The following is a 15,742-nucleotide window of genomic DNA, read 5'->3' as shown; positions in this document are numbered from 1 at the left end:
TTTTATTGCAAATTGGCATTGTAATCATTAGATAACTCTGGCAGGTGAATTATGCCCTGTGTCTTCAAGAAAGAGAACTATTTAGAACATTGAAAGTAACCACTTGGATTTTTCCTTTCCCAAAAATGATATATTTGCAAAGAGGCATTTATTGGTATTGTTTGGGTTATAGGCAGGTTTCAGTTTTACTGTAGCCTCAATGGGAAAAAATGGGAAGGAGATACAGAAAAGTTTAATTAGTGATAGAGTAATGACTAATATTCTGAACATGATATTTTAAAATTTTAGTTAATTAACATTCCTTAACATTTTTAGTTTCATGCTCTTTTTAATCATCCATCCATTCTCCCTGCCCCAACCCCACCCAACTCCCATATTCTTACAGAGACAAAGCACAGGGCTTACAAAAAGTTGCTCTTGATAATGGCTCCCAATGCATTCATTCAATAATTATCAGTTGTGCACACTAAATACCAGATAACTGTTCTAGACCTTGACAGTACCAAAGAGAACAAAACAGATAAGATCCCTGCTCACATGAAGGCTTGTATTCTAGTGGGGAGAGATAACAATAAGTGAACAAACACACAAGAAAATATCAAGTCATGACAAGTGCTAAACAAAGAATTAAAATGGGGTGATGGATGGAGAGTGTGGCTGTTTTAGAACTGATGAAGGAAGAAGGCCTCTGAAATTAGCCATGGCAGAGATGATGGTACATTCTAAACCTAAAAGACTAAACAAGGAGAGGTGAGAGCGAGCAAAAAGTTGGATCAGCTAGGAACCACTACGTCTTTTCTCATGAAGTTCATTATTAGTAAAATGTATGTAAAGAATAAAAGAGAATATGTTGCTATTTTGAATATATTCTTGAATTGGATGGCATATATGGGATGAATATAATATGGAGTGAAACATTTAAAAAATATTTAAAACTTAGAGACCTTGTACATTAGTTTCTCCCACCAAAAAAATAAAAGTACTAAAGAGAGAAGAGAGCTATGGATTAGCTAAGTAGACTGACAGTGTTGGTGTTCAAGGGATTGAAATAGCCAGAAAAAGAAATGGGAAGTGAAAAAGGGAAAACCTAGTAGTATATGTCAGGTACTGTGTTACTATCTTTACACGCTTAATCTTATTCATGTCTCACAACACCTTACAAAGTAGATAGTATTAAGTGCATTTTACAGAAGTGCAGTTGAAGCTCAGTGAAAATCTAGAAAATAATAGATTCAAACCTAGACCCACCTATTTACAAAACCACTGCTCCACCCAAATAGGACTTTTATCTCTGAAATTGCCTTTCAGACCATACTTTTCCAAGACCTTCATCCTCTCTTCTGTTGTAGTGAGAAGTTTTGAGCTGAAGCCAAATTTCAGCTCAGCCCCATTATCATTCTTCCTGACTCTCAGTTAAGCAGTTCTTTCCTATACAGTTAACTTTTCAGCACAGCTTTCGGTGATGGGTCTCTGAGCAGGAGGGCTATTAATGATGCATGTGCTTCCTGTGTAGACCATTGCAGGAGAAAAGGAACACTTGGTTGTTTTCAATGCCAGACAAGTTGCTAGGGAGGACAAAATGCCTATTAGGCTTATTTATTTCTAAAATTATCTAAATTATGGATGTAATCCTTTTTAAGATTCAAAATACCAAAAACCAGGATAAAATATGAAAATTTGTGACTTACGCACATCCTTTATGTCAGATAGTTTCTTTATTTGAATCTCACATAAAAGCTTGAGCTGCAGAGAAAACCAATAATAATACATAGTGCTCAGCACCTTTGTTTTGTTTTTGACCAAATGCCTCTTAATCCTTATGATTCCACACTTTAAAATCTACCCTAAAATAACATTTATTTTTTTCAAAGTCCCCAACCATAAATCAGCCATAATGGAAGCTCTTCTTGCTTTTATTGCAAAGATATGTGCTCCAACCTTTGTGTCTAAAGTGTTTACCTGGCTTTTTCACAGCTGACTCAGTGGATTGGAACCTTTTAATGTAACCTGCATGGCATGTGGTCACCAAATCTATGCAAAGTCTTTGTAATTTTCATATGATTGATAGCATATTGCTCTTCACTGGTGAGGGGAACCATATCTATTTCCTGCTTGCCTTTGTAGATGTTAAGTTACTTAATCCATTTACTTTCATGATTGGGACTTCAAATGTAGAAATGTGAAAGAAAAGCAACCAGGCTTAACAAATCTGTGTCTGACTCTTAGGCCTAGATATTTTCTACTATACTGTGTCACCTCCCAGGATTATAAAACCAAATCTCCCTTTTGTACAAAGTAACCCAGTTGGTGGGGAGAGATAAATATGAAATTAACTAATGAATCAAATGCCATAGCTTTAGGAGAAAAAAAGCTTTTTATTTTTTATTTTATCTTTAATTGACACATAATAATTGTACATATTTATGGGGTACAGTATGATATTTTGATACAGGTATACAATGTGTAATGATAAGTCAGGGTAATTAGCATATCCATCACCTCAAACATGTATCATTTCTTTGTGTTGGGTACATTCAAAATCCACTCTTCTAGCTATTTGAAAATATGCAATAAATTGTTAATCATAGTCACCCTGTAGTACTACAGAACACTAGAACTTATTTCTCCTATCTAGCTATAGTTTTTTATTCATTAACCAACCTTTGGAAAAGTTTCTTTCTTAAAAACCTTATAGCCAGCCACACAGTTTTCCAAAACTATTGGTCCATGCTTGTCTTTTAGACCTTCATTTGACCCTTCATCCCTCGTGATCATATATCAACTACCATTATCCTCTATGTTAAATGCATACAACTGTCTATTTCAGAACTTACCCCAAACCTCCGTCTATTTTCTATGACATTTTTCTCTAGAATGATATATGTGGGGAGTTTTAAACTATAGTGTTGTATCAATGCTAGGTGTTATTCTAAATACAACTCAAGACTTTCTCTAGAAAACTTACTGAGGTTAGGTTTAGCTACCCATTCTTCAGTTAATTCAGATAATATTTCATCTCTAATCTATGTCAGGCATACATATATTTCAGAACTTCAGAGATGAATAAAATGAATGAAAAACTATTCCCTTAGGAAGTTTATAATCTGCTTCTCGGCCCTACTCTCTTAGACTACTTTTTCTCTTCTTAGTCTGCCATATACACCACTTTCAATTGTTTCTCTTATTCTCTTACTAATCTTAAATTTCCAGGGATCATATCCAAATGTTAGCCAAAAAATGTGGGCAGTGTCATGCTATGAGTCAAAACCATGGACCTTGGATAAATTATTTAATCTCTGAGCTTCAGATTTCTCATTTAAAAATGCAAATAATGTTATATAAAGTAGTTGTTAGAAGTAAATGAGATGGTAATTTTATTGTGTAAAGGAGATTCTCAATAAATGATTGCTCTGTCATAGTCACTTACTTGCTCAAAAAGTCTTCAATGAGACCTCCATTGCCTTTCAAATTAAATATAAATGTCTCAGCCCCACTATTGGATGCCCTCAAGTAAGAACCCCCCTTCAAACTACTATGTCAGTCTTCTCTTATGACTCTCCTACGCATTCTCTCAATCAAACCAAAAGTCCAACTCCCTGATTACACCCTCCTCTTTTTACCATGAGGGCAAACCAGTAATTATTGCCATTTTTTGAGTGTCCACCATGTTTTTAAGAAGGTGTGCCTGCTATTTACATATATTGTTGCTAAATACCTAATTTTAATGTAGTGGTTAAGAATACAGATCCAGAGTCCAGCTCCTTGTTTATTTTCATACCTTGGCTACACAGTCTTCTAGCTGTGTGACATTGGACAAGTCACTTAATCTCTCTAAGCCTCAGTGTCCTCACCTGTAAATGGAGATAATAGTAAGTTTATAGTGCTGCTGTGAAGATTAAAAATAATAATCCATGCAAAGCACTTAACACAGTAACTAACACATAGTAAGCTCTCAATGAATATCAACTATTTTTATTACTGTTCAACAACTTGTTATTTTCTTCTCATTCACCTCTGCCAAAATATTTTACAAATGGTGAGAAAAGTGAAGTGGCACTGTCAAAGTAATAACACAACAAGTAATTGGAAAAGATGGGACTTGAAACTAGAGCTGTCTGGCTCCAAAATCCTTTCCCACCATACTCTTGCCTTATGCTAATCTCTCTACCTAAAAAGTATCCTTCCTTATGTCTAACTGGAATAATCTTTCGCAGCCCATCTCAGGTGTTGCGTCCTTCACCAAGCTGTCCTTGATCGCCATCTAAATGTGAGCTGTCCTTCAAAATCCTCAGTGTGTCCCTCATTCTTACATAGCGTTTTGCTATAGTGACTTGTCTACTAAGCCATGAGCTGTTTGACACCTGAGTTGGGGTTAGACCCCTGTTTCCCCTGAAGCAGAGTACTTTGCATTAAGTAGATACTTAATATTAACAGTTACTTTAACTGAACAGAAGTTGTTGAGGTCACAAATGGAAAATTCTGTCCAATTCAATCCAGGAATCATTTACTTACTGAAGTGTCTCTAGGCCTGGCCTTGTAATAGACACTGGGTTTAAAGAGGTAAGAAAATTCCCTGCCCTCAAGGAATTTACAGTTTGGTAAAAGTGCTTTGAATCAGAAGGTAATTCTTTTTTAGTGGAGACATTATAATCAAATGAAGCAGATACTTCAGTAATGCAAATAAATTCTTATTTATTGTTTATACAGATACAGTTGTCTCCTCCAGCTGCTGTACCAGTTTAGACTACATCGTCACCTACCTCTTCAAGCACATAGCAAAGGAGGGCAAGAAACCACTTCGATGCGGAGAGGCTACCCAGGCTGGTCAGAGACTATTACATTTTATGCAGCAAAACCCAGATGTCCTGCAGCAGGTAACTGGTAGTTGTTCATCTGCCTTAAAAAACAAAGTTTCCAAGAAGCCAACCTGTCCCTGATTATCTCTTAGAGCAATTAGTCTTGCCAAGACTTTTTACCAGTTATTGTCTAGGAGTATTTTCCCAAAAAGTGGGATAGAACACTAGTTTCAGGATTACTTACCCTCAAGAAACCCCTTTGCCATTCATCTTACCTCAGTGAAGCTAGAATTAAAAAAGAGAATAGTTTTTCCAGACACCTGAGAAAAATAGGACAAAACTGGAACTAGAAACAGACGACCTCTGATTTCTTTCCTGGAGCCTATGATAATGTCATCTTAAGTTTGAGTTGTGAATACTCTGGTACATTAGGAAACTACCATTTGCTGGGCTCCTACTCTGTGCCCAGCAACTTGCTAGGAACTTTCCATTCATTATATTATAATTGGTATTTTTCCCATTTTAAGAAGAGAAACCACAGTTCAGATAGATTAGGTATATTTCCAAGAACATTTAATAAGTAATAAAGCCATAATTTCTTTATTTTCAAATGTGTTTTCTAACTGGTTAATAAGGATTAGTTTGAAGTTTAATATTGTTTTAAAAAAACTCACTTGAGCAAATCACAGTTAGCAGCATACATGAAAAATGAGTATACATGCCAGAAATATTTCAGAAAGAACAATACCATTTTTTAATGCCTGTACCAACACTCCGATATTTCTTAATTCCACTAAATTTGGAAAATATCTTCATACTATTTTCAGTTGTTTTCTTTTATATCTGTAATAGTCTGTAATTAACAAATGTAAACACTTCAATGGTGTCTTGTTGCATGATCATTAGTGAGCAAATAAGTCACAGTAATCAGAAAATGTCACAATATAAATAAATGATGAAAATAGAATGAGATGGTATGAAAGAGATTTCTTTTCTGGCTGTCCTTTTTTGCTAATATTTAAATGAAATTATGTAAACCTTATTTGTGGTGAAGTTTCAGTTAACTAGTTATTTTCTGGGGGTGGAGGCAGATAAATGTAATTCAGATTTTATATAACTAGGCAAAAGGCTGTAGGCCTATAGCTGTTTGGTATGACCCTGGAACTGTTACGTGTCGGTAATATAGTAAAGGGAAGATGAAGGTACCTCACATGTAGTGAGGATTTAGTACATGCAAAGTGCAAGAACCATTAAGAGTCATAAGACATAATTTCTCTCCTTAAAAAATGTCCTTACATTCACAGTGTTGTGCACAAAAAGAGAAAAAAAAATAAAAAATAAATGTTATGTGGGACAAAGAGACAAGTAACTAACCAGTTATTTGGTAATTTGATTAATATAGTGATGACAAGAGAGTGACATGAGGGGAGTACTGTCAGAGAAGTCTTCTCAATTAAACCCCAAAACAACCTCAAAATGTGGGTATCATCATCCTCATTTTACAGATGAATAAATTGAGGTGCAGAGAGAGCAACTGGAAAGTGATGGAGTTGGAATTTGAACCAAGGTCTGTTTAGCTCAAAAGCCCAAGTCCTTACTACTCACACCACTGATACTCAAGGTGGGGATAATATCTGATTCACCTTGAGTGCCTTTTCAAAGTGTATATTTTATCAAGATATGAGTGTACCTCACCCCCACGCACCCACCCAAATGCAGTAGCCACTGGTAATATTGGGAGTATGTCTTAGCCCTCATATGTTTTGCAGGGAGAAGGTTGAGAACCACTTACTTACACCATGTAGCCACTGAAGAAAATAAATATTCATGGATTGGCCAGGAGTCAGACCCAGCCCCAACCCTACTGACAAGTCCACCACCAAATCACTCCAGCCATAATCACAGTATTATCCGATAAACTTTGGCAGAAACTTTTAGGTTGGTAGAAAATTTTAGCAAAAATCAATAGGCTGTGGTCCTAGACAAAATACCATCAGACTGTGCAGAGCAAGTAATGTGGATGTGCAGGAGACAATCAAGTTTATCTTTACTCAGAATTACCATGCATTTGTTGGTTTAAGTAATTTCTATGTGTTAATGATACTTGGTAATCCTTCACTTTATAGCATATGACTAAGTAGTGATATATCTTTATTAACAGTAGAATACATTCTATTTATTTGGAATGTAGGCTTTCAGATAGCATTTTAAATATTAATGACTGGTCTCTGGTAGTCAGCATAAATATGATTTGCATTAGCACTAGGTTATATCATCTTGAGTGCCTCTGATGTCAACTATTGGGTATAGTAATATCTGACATCATCTCCTTAGGTCACTGACAACTTTGACCTCTATTCTTATGCACAGTTTCTGTCGTCTCAAAAGCTCTTTTGAATTGATTTGAAATTTTGACTCTTCCCTTTATGAGGCAGTAAAATTGATAATTATTCAGATGGGAACAGAGCACTGAGTGAAAAATCAATTCCACCCGCTCTCTGCTGCGTATAAAATTACTTGTGAGTCGGCTGGACTGAACGGATGGCCAGAGTAAAAGCAGCAGGCAGGAGTAGTGGGAAGAATTAGCTGGACAGAGCTAATAGCCTGAGGGATGGACTTGGAAAAGAGGGAGTGGGCCAGTTGGGGGTTATTATGAGCAGGGATGGTCCCATTGATCATCTGTTTACATCAGCTTTCCAAGACCTTATAAATCAGCCCTGAAGAGCAGCAGAACCCAAGATTCAGCCTATTACCAGTGGGACCTTGTATTAGATTATCTTCATTTTCACACTCAGATGAAAAGTGAGCCATTGATTATTCATTGGTTGCCCATTAAATGCTGTTTTTTATAGATGATTTGCCTATCACAGAAGGTAATGAACAAGGTTGCTGCTTTATAACTTGAGGTTTCAGTTTTCAAGGCATCTGTGTCGGTTAAGTAATGCCTAACCCTATTAAAAGGAATGGGTTACAAATTGCTTAACAGTGCTGAAAAACTAGACCCTAATGACTAATTGTGCTTGGAGTTTAGAGAGGGTTTGTCAGCTCTTTAAACTAAACTGATGCAATGATACTGGCAATTATTTACTAGTTTGAACTGTTTTTCCTCCCAACCTGGACCTATTTTGCTGCATACATAATTGCATGAAGAATGTCAGTTCCAGGTTGCAAAAGTTATCTCCTCAAGCTTCCTTAATACAGGAAGCAGGAACCTACATAAAGGGTTTTCCAACATCCTTACAGGCCTTTCCATTTGCATGCAACAGCCTAGGAAAGACATTTTAGTGCTTCTCACCTTGAAATGTGTTTATTATGACCTGCTATGTGGCTTTAGATCCTCAGTGTTTTAAAAAAATGTTCTCGAAATAAGCCATCTTTCATACATTGTAAACAAATTTAACTTTGCAAGCATTAAAATTTAGTCCATATGAAGATCCATTGTAATTAAGTGAATCTATTTCAAGTAAAAATTATTGCCTCACCAGCATTGCTTTGACTTAACAATTGAGAAAAAACAAGTTTAGATAAATTAAGGTGGAAAAATTCCCCAAGTATTCTTATGCCATTAGAAGGATAAATTAAAAGTTGAAGAGGAGACCAAAGTTAACAGTGATTAGATTACTAATTACTACTGATTAGTAACAGACACTGATCTGCCACAGTAATTTGGAAGATAACATTTCTATGTGAAATTTTTTTCAGTTTCATCACTGGTCATGTTAAGTATTTGCATCTATAACCCACAGATCAGCATTCATTTAGTTATATCACAGAGTGAATGATATCACCAAATTAGGTAAATGAAGGAGCGTGTTTTATAGCATTAGAGGGGCATTTCAGAGATATGAACAATTCTTTTTCAGATTATAAGAATAGGACAACTGATGCTGAATGCTTCTTTAAATCAGAAATTCAATTAAAACTAATTACTCTAGAAACAGTAACACCTTCCACAGAAGTAAAAGTATGTGATTGTTAGTATGGCTGATTAGATCATGCACTTAATTTATTAAGGTATTTTTAGCAATTATAGTCTTTAAAATCTAAATTTATTACATAGAGAAATTAGAGCAGTTAGATTTCAATTTATCTTACCTTCATCTATTTATCTATTTGGCTCAAGACAGCTGTACTAAAATCCCAAAGAAGTTCTAATTATGATTTTCTCTTTTTTATTTTGTTTATTTATTTATTTATTTGCTAACCTGGCATTTAACTACAAATTGTGAAGAGCTGTCAGGAGCTATAAAAATCATACTTCAGTAGGAATGTAAGCTGAAAGAACATTCACCCTTTTCCTCAATCAGTCAGTCAATCAATGAAAATTGCTTTTGTATAGTGCTCTTCATGACATGCATCCCAAAGTGAATTACAGCAAAAGGGAAATCATCTGCTCTTTTTTCATTTCTGTGTTTAGACTGAAATGATATTGCTCAACATTTTGACATACTGTGCAAGACATCTTTCATACTTAAGATTACATTCCATAATACTAAGTAGGAGAAAGTGCAGTCGAATATTAAACTGATGTTGAGACTTTGGCCTACAGAGCCTTAGCAAGACTGTCACAGTAGAAAACACTTAAGCAGATGAAATATAGTCACATCTTTTATCCTCTTAAAAAAAAGAATTAGCCAGACTTTGTAATGTTAATAAAGACATTTCTAGCGATCCCTTAAATAGAAAATAGGCTCTCCATATAACCCATTGGCTCAGTCTGGTTGATTTGCAATTTTATTCTCAAAAATATGGCAGTAGATATCAAAAACAAGCTAAAAGAACATTCACATCTGGATTGGGGATAACATGGATTTAAAGGTTTAAAGGAAGCCAGAGATATGTCATTAGACACTGAAATTGGAAAATAGGAACTCAGATTTTATGACAGAATTGTTTTTTGCACATACTGCTGCAGTCTTGGTCTAAACAGCAATCCATGCATATACTATGTATTTATTTTTAGGAAAAAATAATGCTGGCAAAATATAAGTTTTTACTATGTGCAGGCACTAGCTCTTTATATATGTATTATCTGATTTATCATCACAGTATCTCTGTAAAGGTATAGTATTATCATTGCCATTTTACAGATATAGAAACTAAGGCACAAAAAGACTAAATAACATTCCCAACATCATGAAGTTAGTAAGTGGAAGAACTAAAATTTTGGCCTAGATCTTTTTAACTCCAGAGTGCTTAACCACAGAGCTATCTGCTCTTTATTATTTGGTGGCTTCTAATCTAAAGTATGTATGTTTTGAGCACTTGCAATGAGGCAAGTTGAGCTTCCAATAAGTCCCACTGGGGCCATGCTCAAGGTAGAATGATTTAGAGCAGTCATCCTATACCCCAACTTTATACTACAGTCGGTACAAAACAGATGGGCAGTCACCCAAAGAGGCAGCGGGCAAGGAAGAGGAAGATTGCTTTGCCAGCTGGTGCAGAAAAAGCCGTGGCTCCCACCATCACCAAGGCAGTGCTAACTGAGCTTCTACTCTCTTATTCTACACCCGTACCCATCCATTCATGAATTTTATAGCCAGACATTGAGGGTATAAAATTTGGTAAGGCACGTATCCTTGAGAAGGTCAGAGTCTAATAGTATAACTGTTTCATGATGATCTTTTGTGACGTTTCTTTAATGCCTTTGAGGTAGCTCTTAAGGTTTACTTTAACCTGATTTCTCTAGGATAGACAATATGGCAGCTGTGAAATGAAGGTAGGAAAACAACATGTGCTTTGCATCTGTCCACCATACCCAGCACATCTCCATACATCGTCCTGACTCTAACCACTGATTCATCAGTATAGTATGCCATTTTTCACCTTTCTGGTTATAAACTGCTTCACTTTTCTAAAGAAAATTTCTACTAGTGAGTACCATTAGCTCTTTGATAGTCATTCTTAAGGCGTGAATCTGACACCTGGGTTCATTTGAGCCTCTCTCTCCCTTTCCTATCCATTATGTCTACATCAGGTATCACAAACTAAAATGCCTACAGGGCCAAGCAGCAAACTTGAATGTGGTAGACTGGAAAGAAACCAAAAGATGAGTACACATCTCTGTCTAAAGAGGGCAGCCTCAACACAATGTGTATGTGTGTATAATTGTTGCCAGGTATATTGAAATTTCTCCCCTGAAGAGAAGCCAGAAATTCAGATTTTTAAATTTTGGCCACTGATTGAAAATTAAAAACAAAACAAAAACATAAAAACACTTGGCAGGCCAACACTGTATGCCTGGCTACTACCAGTTTTCCATCTCTGTATTATACAATCTTAAGAAATTTCGGAATTAAGATCTCCCAGTACACGATCCCTTATATTTCCCACAGCCATCCCATGTAACAATGCTACAGTGTTATTTGTATTCCCATATGAATTTTTGATAATTTTTGAAGCATACTTTTTTGGTTAGTTTAAAAAGGAAGTAGTTAATTTGGTTTTATTTACTTTATTTTGCTTTTGCTTTTCCTTTTCCTTTTACTATACTTAAGTCTTTACTGAAACTTAAAGGGTGCATCTTATCACTTCTAGGTAGTGTTTTGTATGATGAAGATATGCAATAAACAGGTAATGAAACTCAGTTAACACTTTTCAAACTTTTTTTTATTTTCAAAATAGCCAGGTTTGTTTGAGGCAAGAATAAAGTTCAGTTTGGTCAAGTGTATGTTTCTACGCAATCTGATCACTAAGGATCAAATCAGAATATCTAAGAGAACGATGGCTGGACAAAAGTATCTAGGTAACAAACAGGCAATAAAAGTTCAAAAGGGAGACAATCTCTTAAGAATGAAAAATTGGCCGGGCACAGTGCCTTATGCCTGTAGCCCTGGCACTTTGGGAGGCCAAGCTGGGAGGATTGCTTGAACCCAGGAGTTTGAGACCAGTCTGAGCAACATAGTGAGACCCCATCTCTACAAAAAGTTTAAAAATTAGCCGAACGTGGTGGCATACTCTTATAGTCCTAGCTACTCAGGAGGTTGAGGCAGGAGAATCTCTTGAGCCTAGGAGTCTGAGGTTATAGTGAGCTATGATGACACTATGTATTCTAGCCTGGGTGACAGAGTAAGACCTGTCTCAAAAAAAAAAAAAAGAATGAAAAACTTGTGACTACTACCCCTAAAGATCAATTTAGAAAGTTAATGTTTATAATTTTTAAAAATAATAATTTTTTATTAAGATGGTATTTTATCTGTGATGTTATAAAATTATTTGTCTGTCTTTAGAAAGATGATTCTAGTTCAAATCCTTTGTTATTAACCATATAGTCATCATTTTGATTTAGTTTTTGTTATAGAAATATTTGTTGAATGACTTTCAATTATAACAAAAATGGTATTTTAAGGCAGAAAAACCAGTTAAAATATAAATCTATTCTTGATTTATAAATCATCAAATTAATGTAACCATAAGAATACATATTTACACAGTGGTTTTTTTCCCCTCAGAGATTACCTACATCTTGATACTCGTCCTGATACCTCACAATGGTCAATGAATGTCTGCAAAACAAATCTCCAAAAATTAGCTTTCAGAAATATGGTCTTCAGACAGTGATTTTTTTTTTTTTTTTTTTTTTTTAGAGATGGAGGTCTCGCTATGTTGCCCAGGTTGAACTCAAATTCCTGGGCTCAAGCGATCCTCCTGCCTCAGCCTCCTGAGTAGCTGGGACTACAGGCATGTGACTCCACATCCTACTTTGCAGGCAGTGATTTTTAGGTATCAAATCTAGCATGGTCATAGACTACTACATAATAAAACAAAAGATAATGCTAAGATAAAATTATATACTAGAGAATAATCCTGCTGAAATTCTACAAGAAAATTTCATTCTAAACATGGGTGAAGGAAGAATGAAGTACTTTAAATATTGTTCCAAATGGTTAGCAAAACAGAGAGGTTTCCCCTAACCCCACTAGGACATATGTTTTTTTACCTCTAAGCACAGTTTAAGGATGTAACCCATTGATAGCATAACCTGCCTTATTAATTGAAAGGGATGGAATCCACCAGATGTAGCCCAAACCAGCAGAGAGTTGGGTGACTAAGCAACAGCAAAGACACCATATTGAGTGAGCCAGAATCCAGTCTCCAAGTCATTTATTTCAGCCAGTGACAATACGTTTAAACTCCTGTGCCTCAGCAGTGATTGATGGTTTAATATCATATATAATTTTTTTAATGAAGGAAAACCATTTAAATACGTTACCATTTGCACTGGTATTCTCCTATGTACATAACTGCATTTAATCATTATGGGGATTGTTTTTATACTTGTGTAATTTGTATCCAAGAAATAACTGTCAAACCCATCTCATGCTGTTGCTGGAAATGGTACAGTGTGCTTCATACTTGAATAGATTCATTCTTCCCTGCACATAATTAAGAGTGTTGGAGCTTTCACTATCACCACATAGGAATTCCATGTTTACATTTCTGAGAATGAAAAATTAGCCACAATGTGCTTTTTCAGGTTCCCATTTTCTGGGGCTGTGATATTTAAGTACCTTAGTTTTGTACCAGTGTATGATTTGAAGAGTTTGATTTTAAGACTTTTAATATTAAAATACATAATAAAATTTTATTATCTAATTACAAGAGGGTTTAGCCTCTTATTAAAGTTGCTAAATCAGGCCTGGATTAGCATTATAATGGCACAGTTTGACATAGAATACTCAAAAGTCAAGTTCAAGGGAAGGGAGGGTTTTTTTGTTTTGGGGGGGATTTTATCCTACCCCCAGCCTTCACACAAAATAACAAGGATGAAATGCATATATGGAAACAAACAAGGAGCAATTTGGGACGCTGAAGAAGGGCTGGAAGTGTCAGTCTAGGATGGTACCCTTAGGCAAGGCAGCTGGTATATGTAGCCTTTTGTTTATCTGCTACTGGTTTATGTAGCCTTTAGGCCGGCACCAGAAACAATCACTCCTACAGGGTCAGCTGCTGGTCAGAAGGGAAGTAAGAAAAGATTTTGCGTCCAAACACAGCAACCATAATTTCTGTACAGCTGGCACCTGCTACTGGTGCACAGCATGAAGGTGAAAGGTCAAAGAGGCAGTTGTTCAAAACTCAAGAATGGCTTAAAGGGACTTGTAGATTAATCTGCTTTATTAACTTCTGTATATTAGATAACTATTGCTGTGAATGACAGTACATCTTTTTGAATAAGTCGCATCTCTTTCTCTTTTAAATTAGCTTTTGAGTAATGAATATTAAATAGAAAGCATTTCAGGGGTAATTAAATGAAAACAGAATGATGTCATTTTACAATTATATTTGTATGTTTATAGAATAGAGGAATTATAATGTCTTCCAAGGAGCTAAAAGAAAAAAAAGCCAGCTCTTCATAAAGAAGAATTTGGAATAAATAAGCCACATGTCTATTAGCCTCTGTCTTTAAACTAAAAAATATGTTGTAGTTTTTGACTTAGCATGAAGTCATTGGGTGCCAGTAGCTTAATTTGGCATTCCCAGGAGCTCCAAATGTTTTCTTTATGAATTAAAGTGGCTATTATCTGTCATCATTCTTTTATCTACACTTTAGCACAATCAGATTTGCTATTAGTCTGCAACAAATGTTCTCAGAATAGCAAAGGAGTTGTAAAAAATGAACAACGGCTATACCTTTTCCTTCACATTCATGTAAGGCAGAGAGAGAATATTTCATAAGGGAAAAAAAGCACAGCTTTACATAGGTTTAGCCCAATAATAATTAGGCATGCTTTGTAATAGTCTTTCACCAAGTATAGCAAATGGCAAACAAGATGATTTTTAGCCTCTTCATTAATGGCGATTGGCATAATTGGCTATCATTATAAATTAAGAATAAAAAGAATTCACTAAATGTATCCTTTTTTAAGACCTCTGCAAGGAAAATTTATAACCTATAGATTGAATATTGACACCAACTCTGGGAAGGTTTTTCAAAAGGAATGGTTTTGTCTGTTGACTCTCAGTGATTTTTGATTTTTAGTTTATCTTTTTCCCCTTAAGAATTCTCAGAAAAAGAAAGAATTGCAGACTGGGTGCAGTGGCTCACGCCTGTAATCCTAGCACTTTGGGAGGATTGCTTGAGGCCGTGAATTCAAGACTAGCCTAAGCAACATATCAAGACCTCATCTCTACAAAAAAATAGAAAAATTAGCTGGACGTGGTGGCTCAATGCCTGCCGTCCCAGCTACTGGAGAAACTGAGGCAGGAGAATTGTTTGAGGTTGCAATGAGCTATGATGACACCACAGCACTCTAGCCTGGGCAACAGAATGAGACTCTGTCTCAAAAAAATAAAAAAAGAAATCATTGCAGAGGACATCTATGTCTTTATGATAATATAACACAGATAGCAGCGTTTATCCACAGTTCACAAACAGAAGTTATTTGGGATTTCATTTGCACTCCCAAGTTTTGATGCAAGTGCAGTCTTTCTCCTCTAAGCAATGTTTCCTTGACATATGAAGGTGACACCTAAGATCATCTTCCTATATCACACCCAAGGTATCACAGGACTTACCAGAGGGATCCTAAATTTGAATGGGTATCACAAAGAGATGATCTGTCTTGGCCAGAGTAGATTGGATCAGGAGTGTTTCCTTACCCTACCACTCCAAAGTGGAAGGACTTTCATAGTTTCTTCTTAAAGATCTAGACTTTTCCTTCATCCTGTAACAGAAACCTTATTTCCTGTAGGGTTGCTAGGACCTAAGAGGTCACTACAGAAGGAGAACCTCAGGTTCAAACAGAGAATTTTAATGATGAATGATTATGACAAAAAAGAAGTAGAATAAATTATATGCTAGGCTATGTGCTAAGTGCTTTACACACACACACACACACACACACACACACACACACACATATATTTCTGTTTAAGTCTCACAGCTCTGTGAGGTAGGTGTTTTTATCCCTATGTTGTTTTATTTTTTTTTTATTTTTTTATTTTTT

The 15,742-nt window shown here is 35.7% G+C and overlaps 1 protein-coding gene across 1 annotated transcript in view; it reads left to right on the top strand.

Annotated features, from left to right (window-relative positions):
• LOC123637967 (ran-binding protein 17-like) overlaps positions 1–15,742 on the top strand; it is a 75,800-nt gene that overhangs the window by 40,465 nt on the left and 19,593 nt on the right. The window contains exon 6 of the mRNA XM_045551190.1: positions 4,708–4,874. Within this exon, the coding sequence (XP_045407146.1) occupies positions 4,708–4,874 (167 nt within the window). The remainder of the gene's footprint in view (positions 1–4,707; positions 4,875–15,742) is intronic.

Source organism: Lemur catta, chromosome 5 (genome assembly GCF_020740605.2).
Source record: "Lemur catta isolate mLemCat1 chromosome 5, mLemCat1.pri, whole genome shotgun sequence".
NCBI classification, from domain to species: Eukaryota; Metazoa; Chordata; class Mammalia; order Primates; family Lemuridae; genus Lemur; species Lemur catta.
This window is presented reverse-complemented; position numbering and strand designations above follow the sequence as displayed.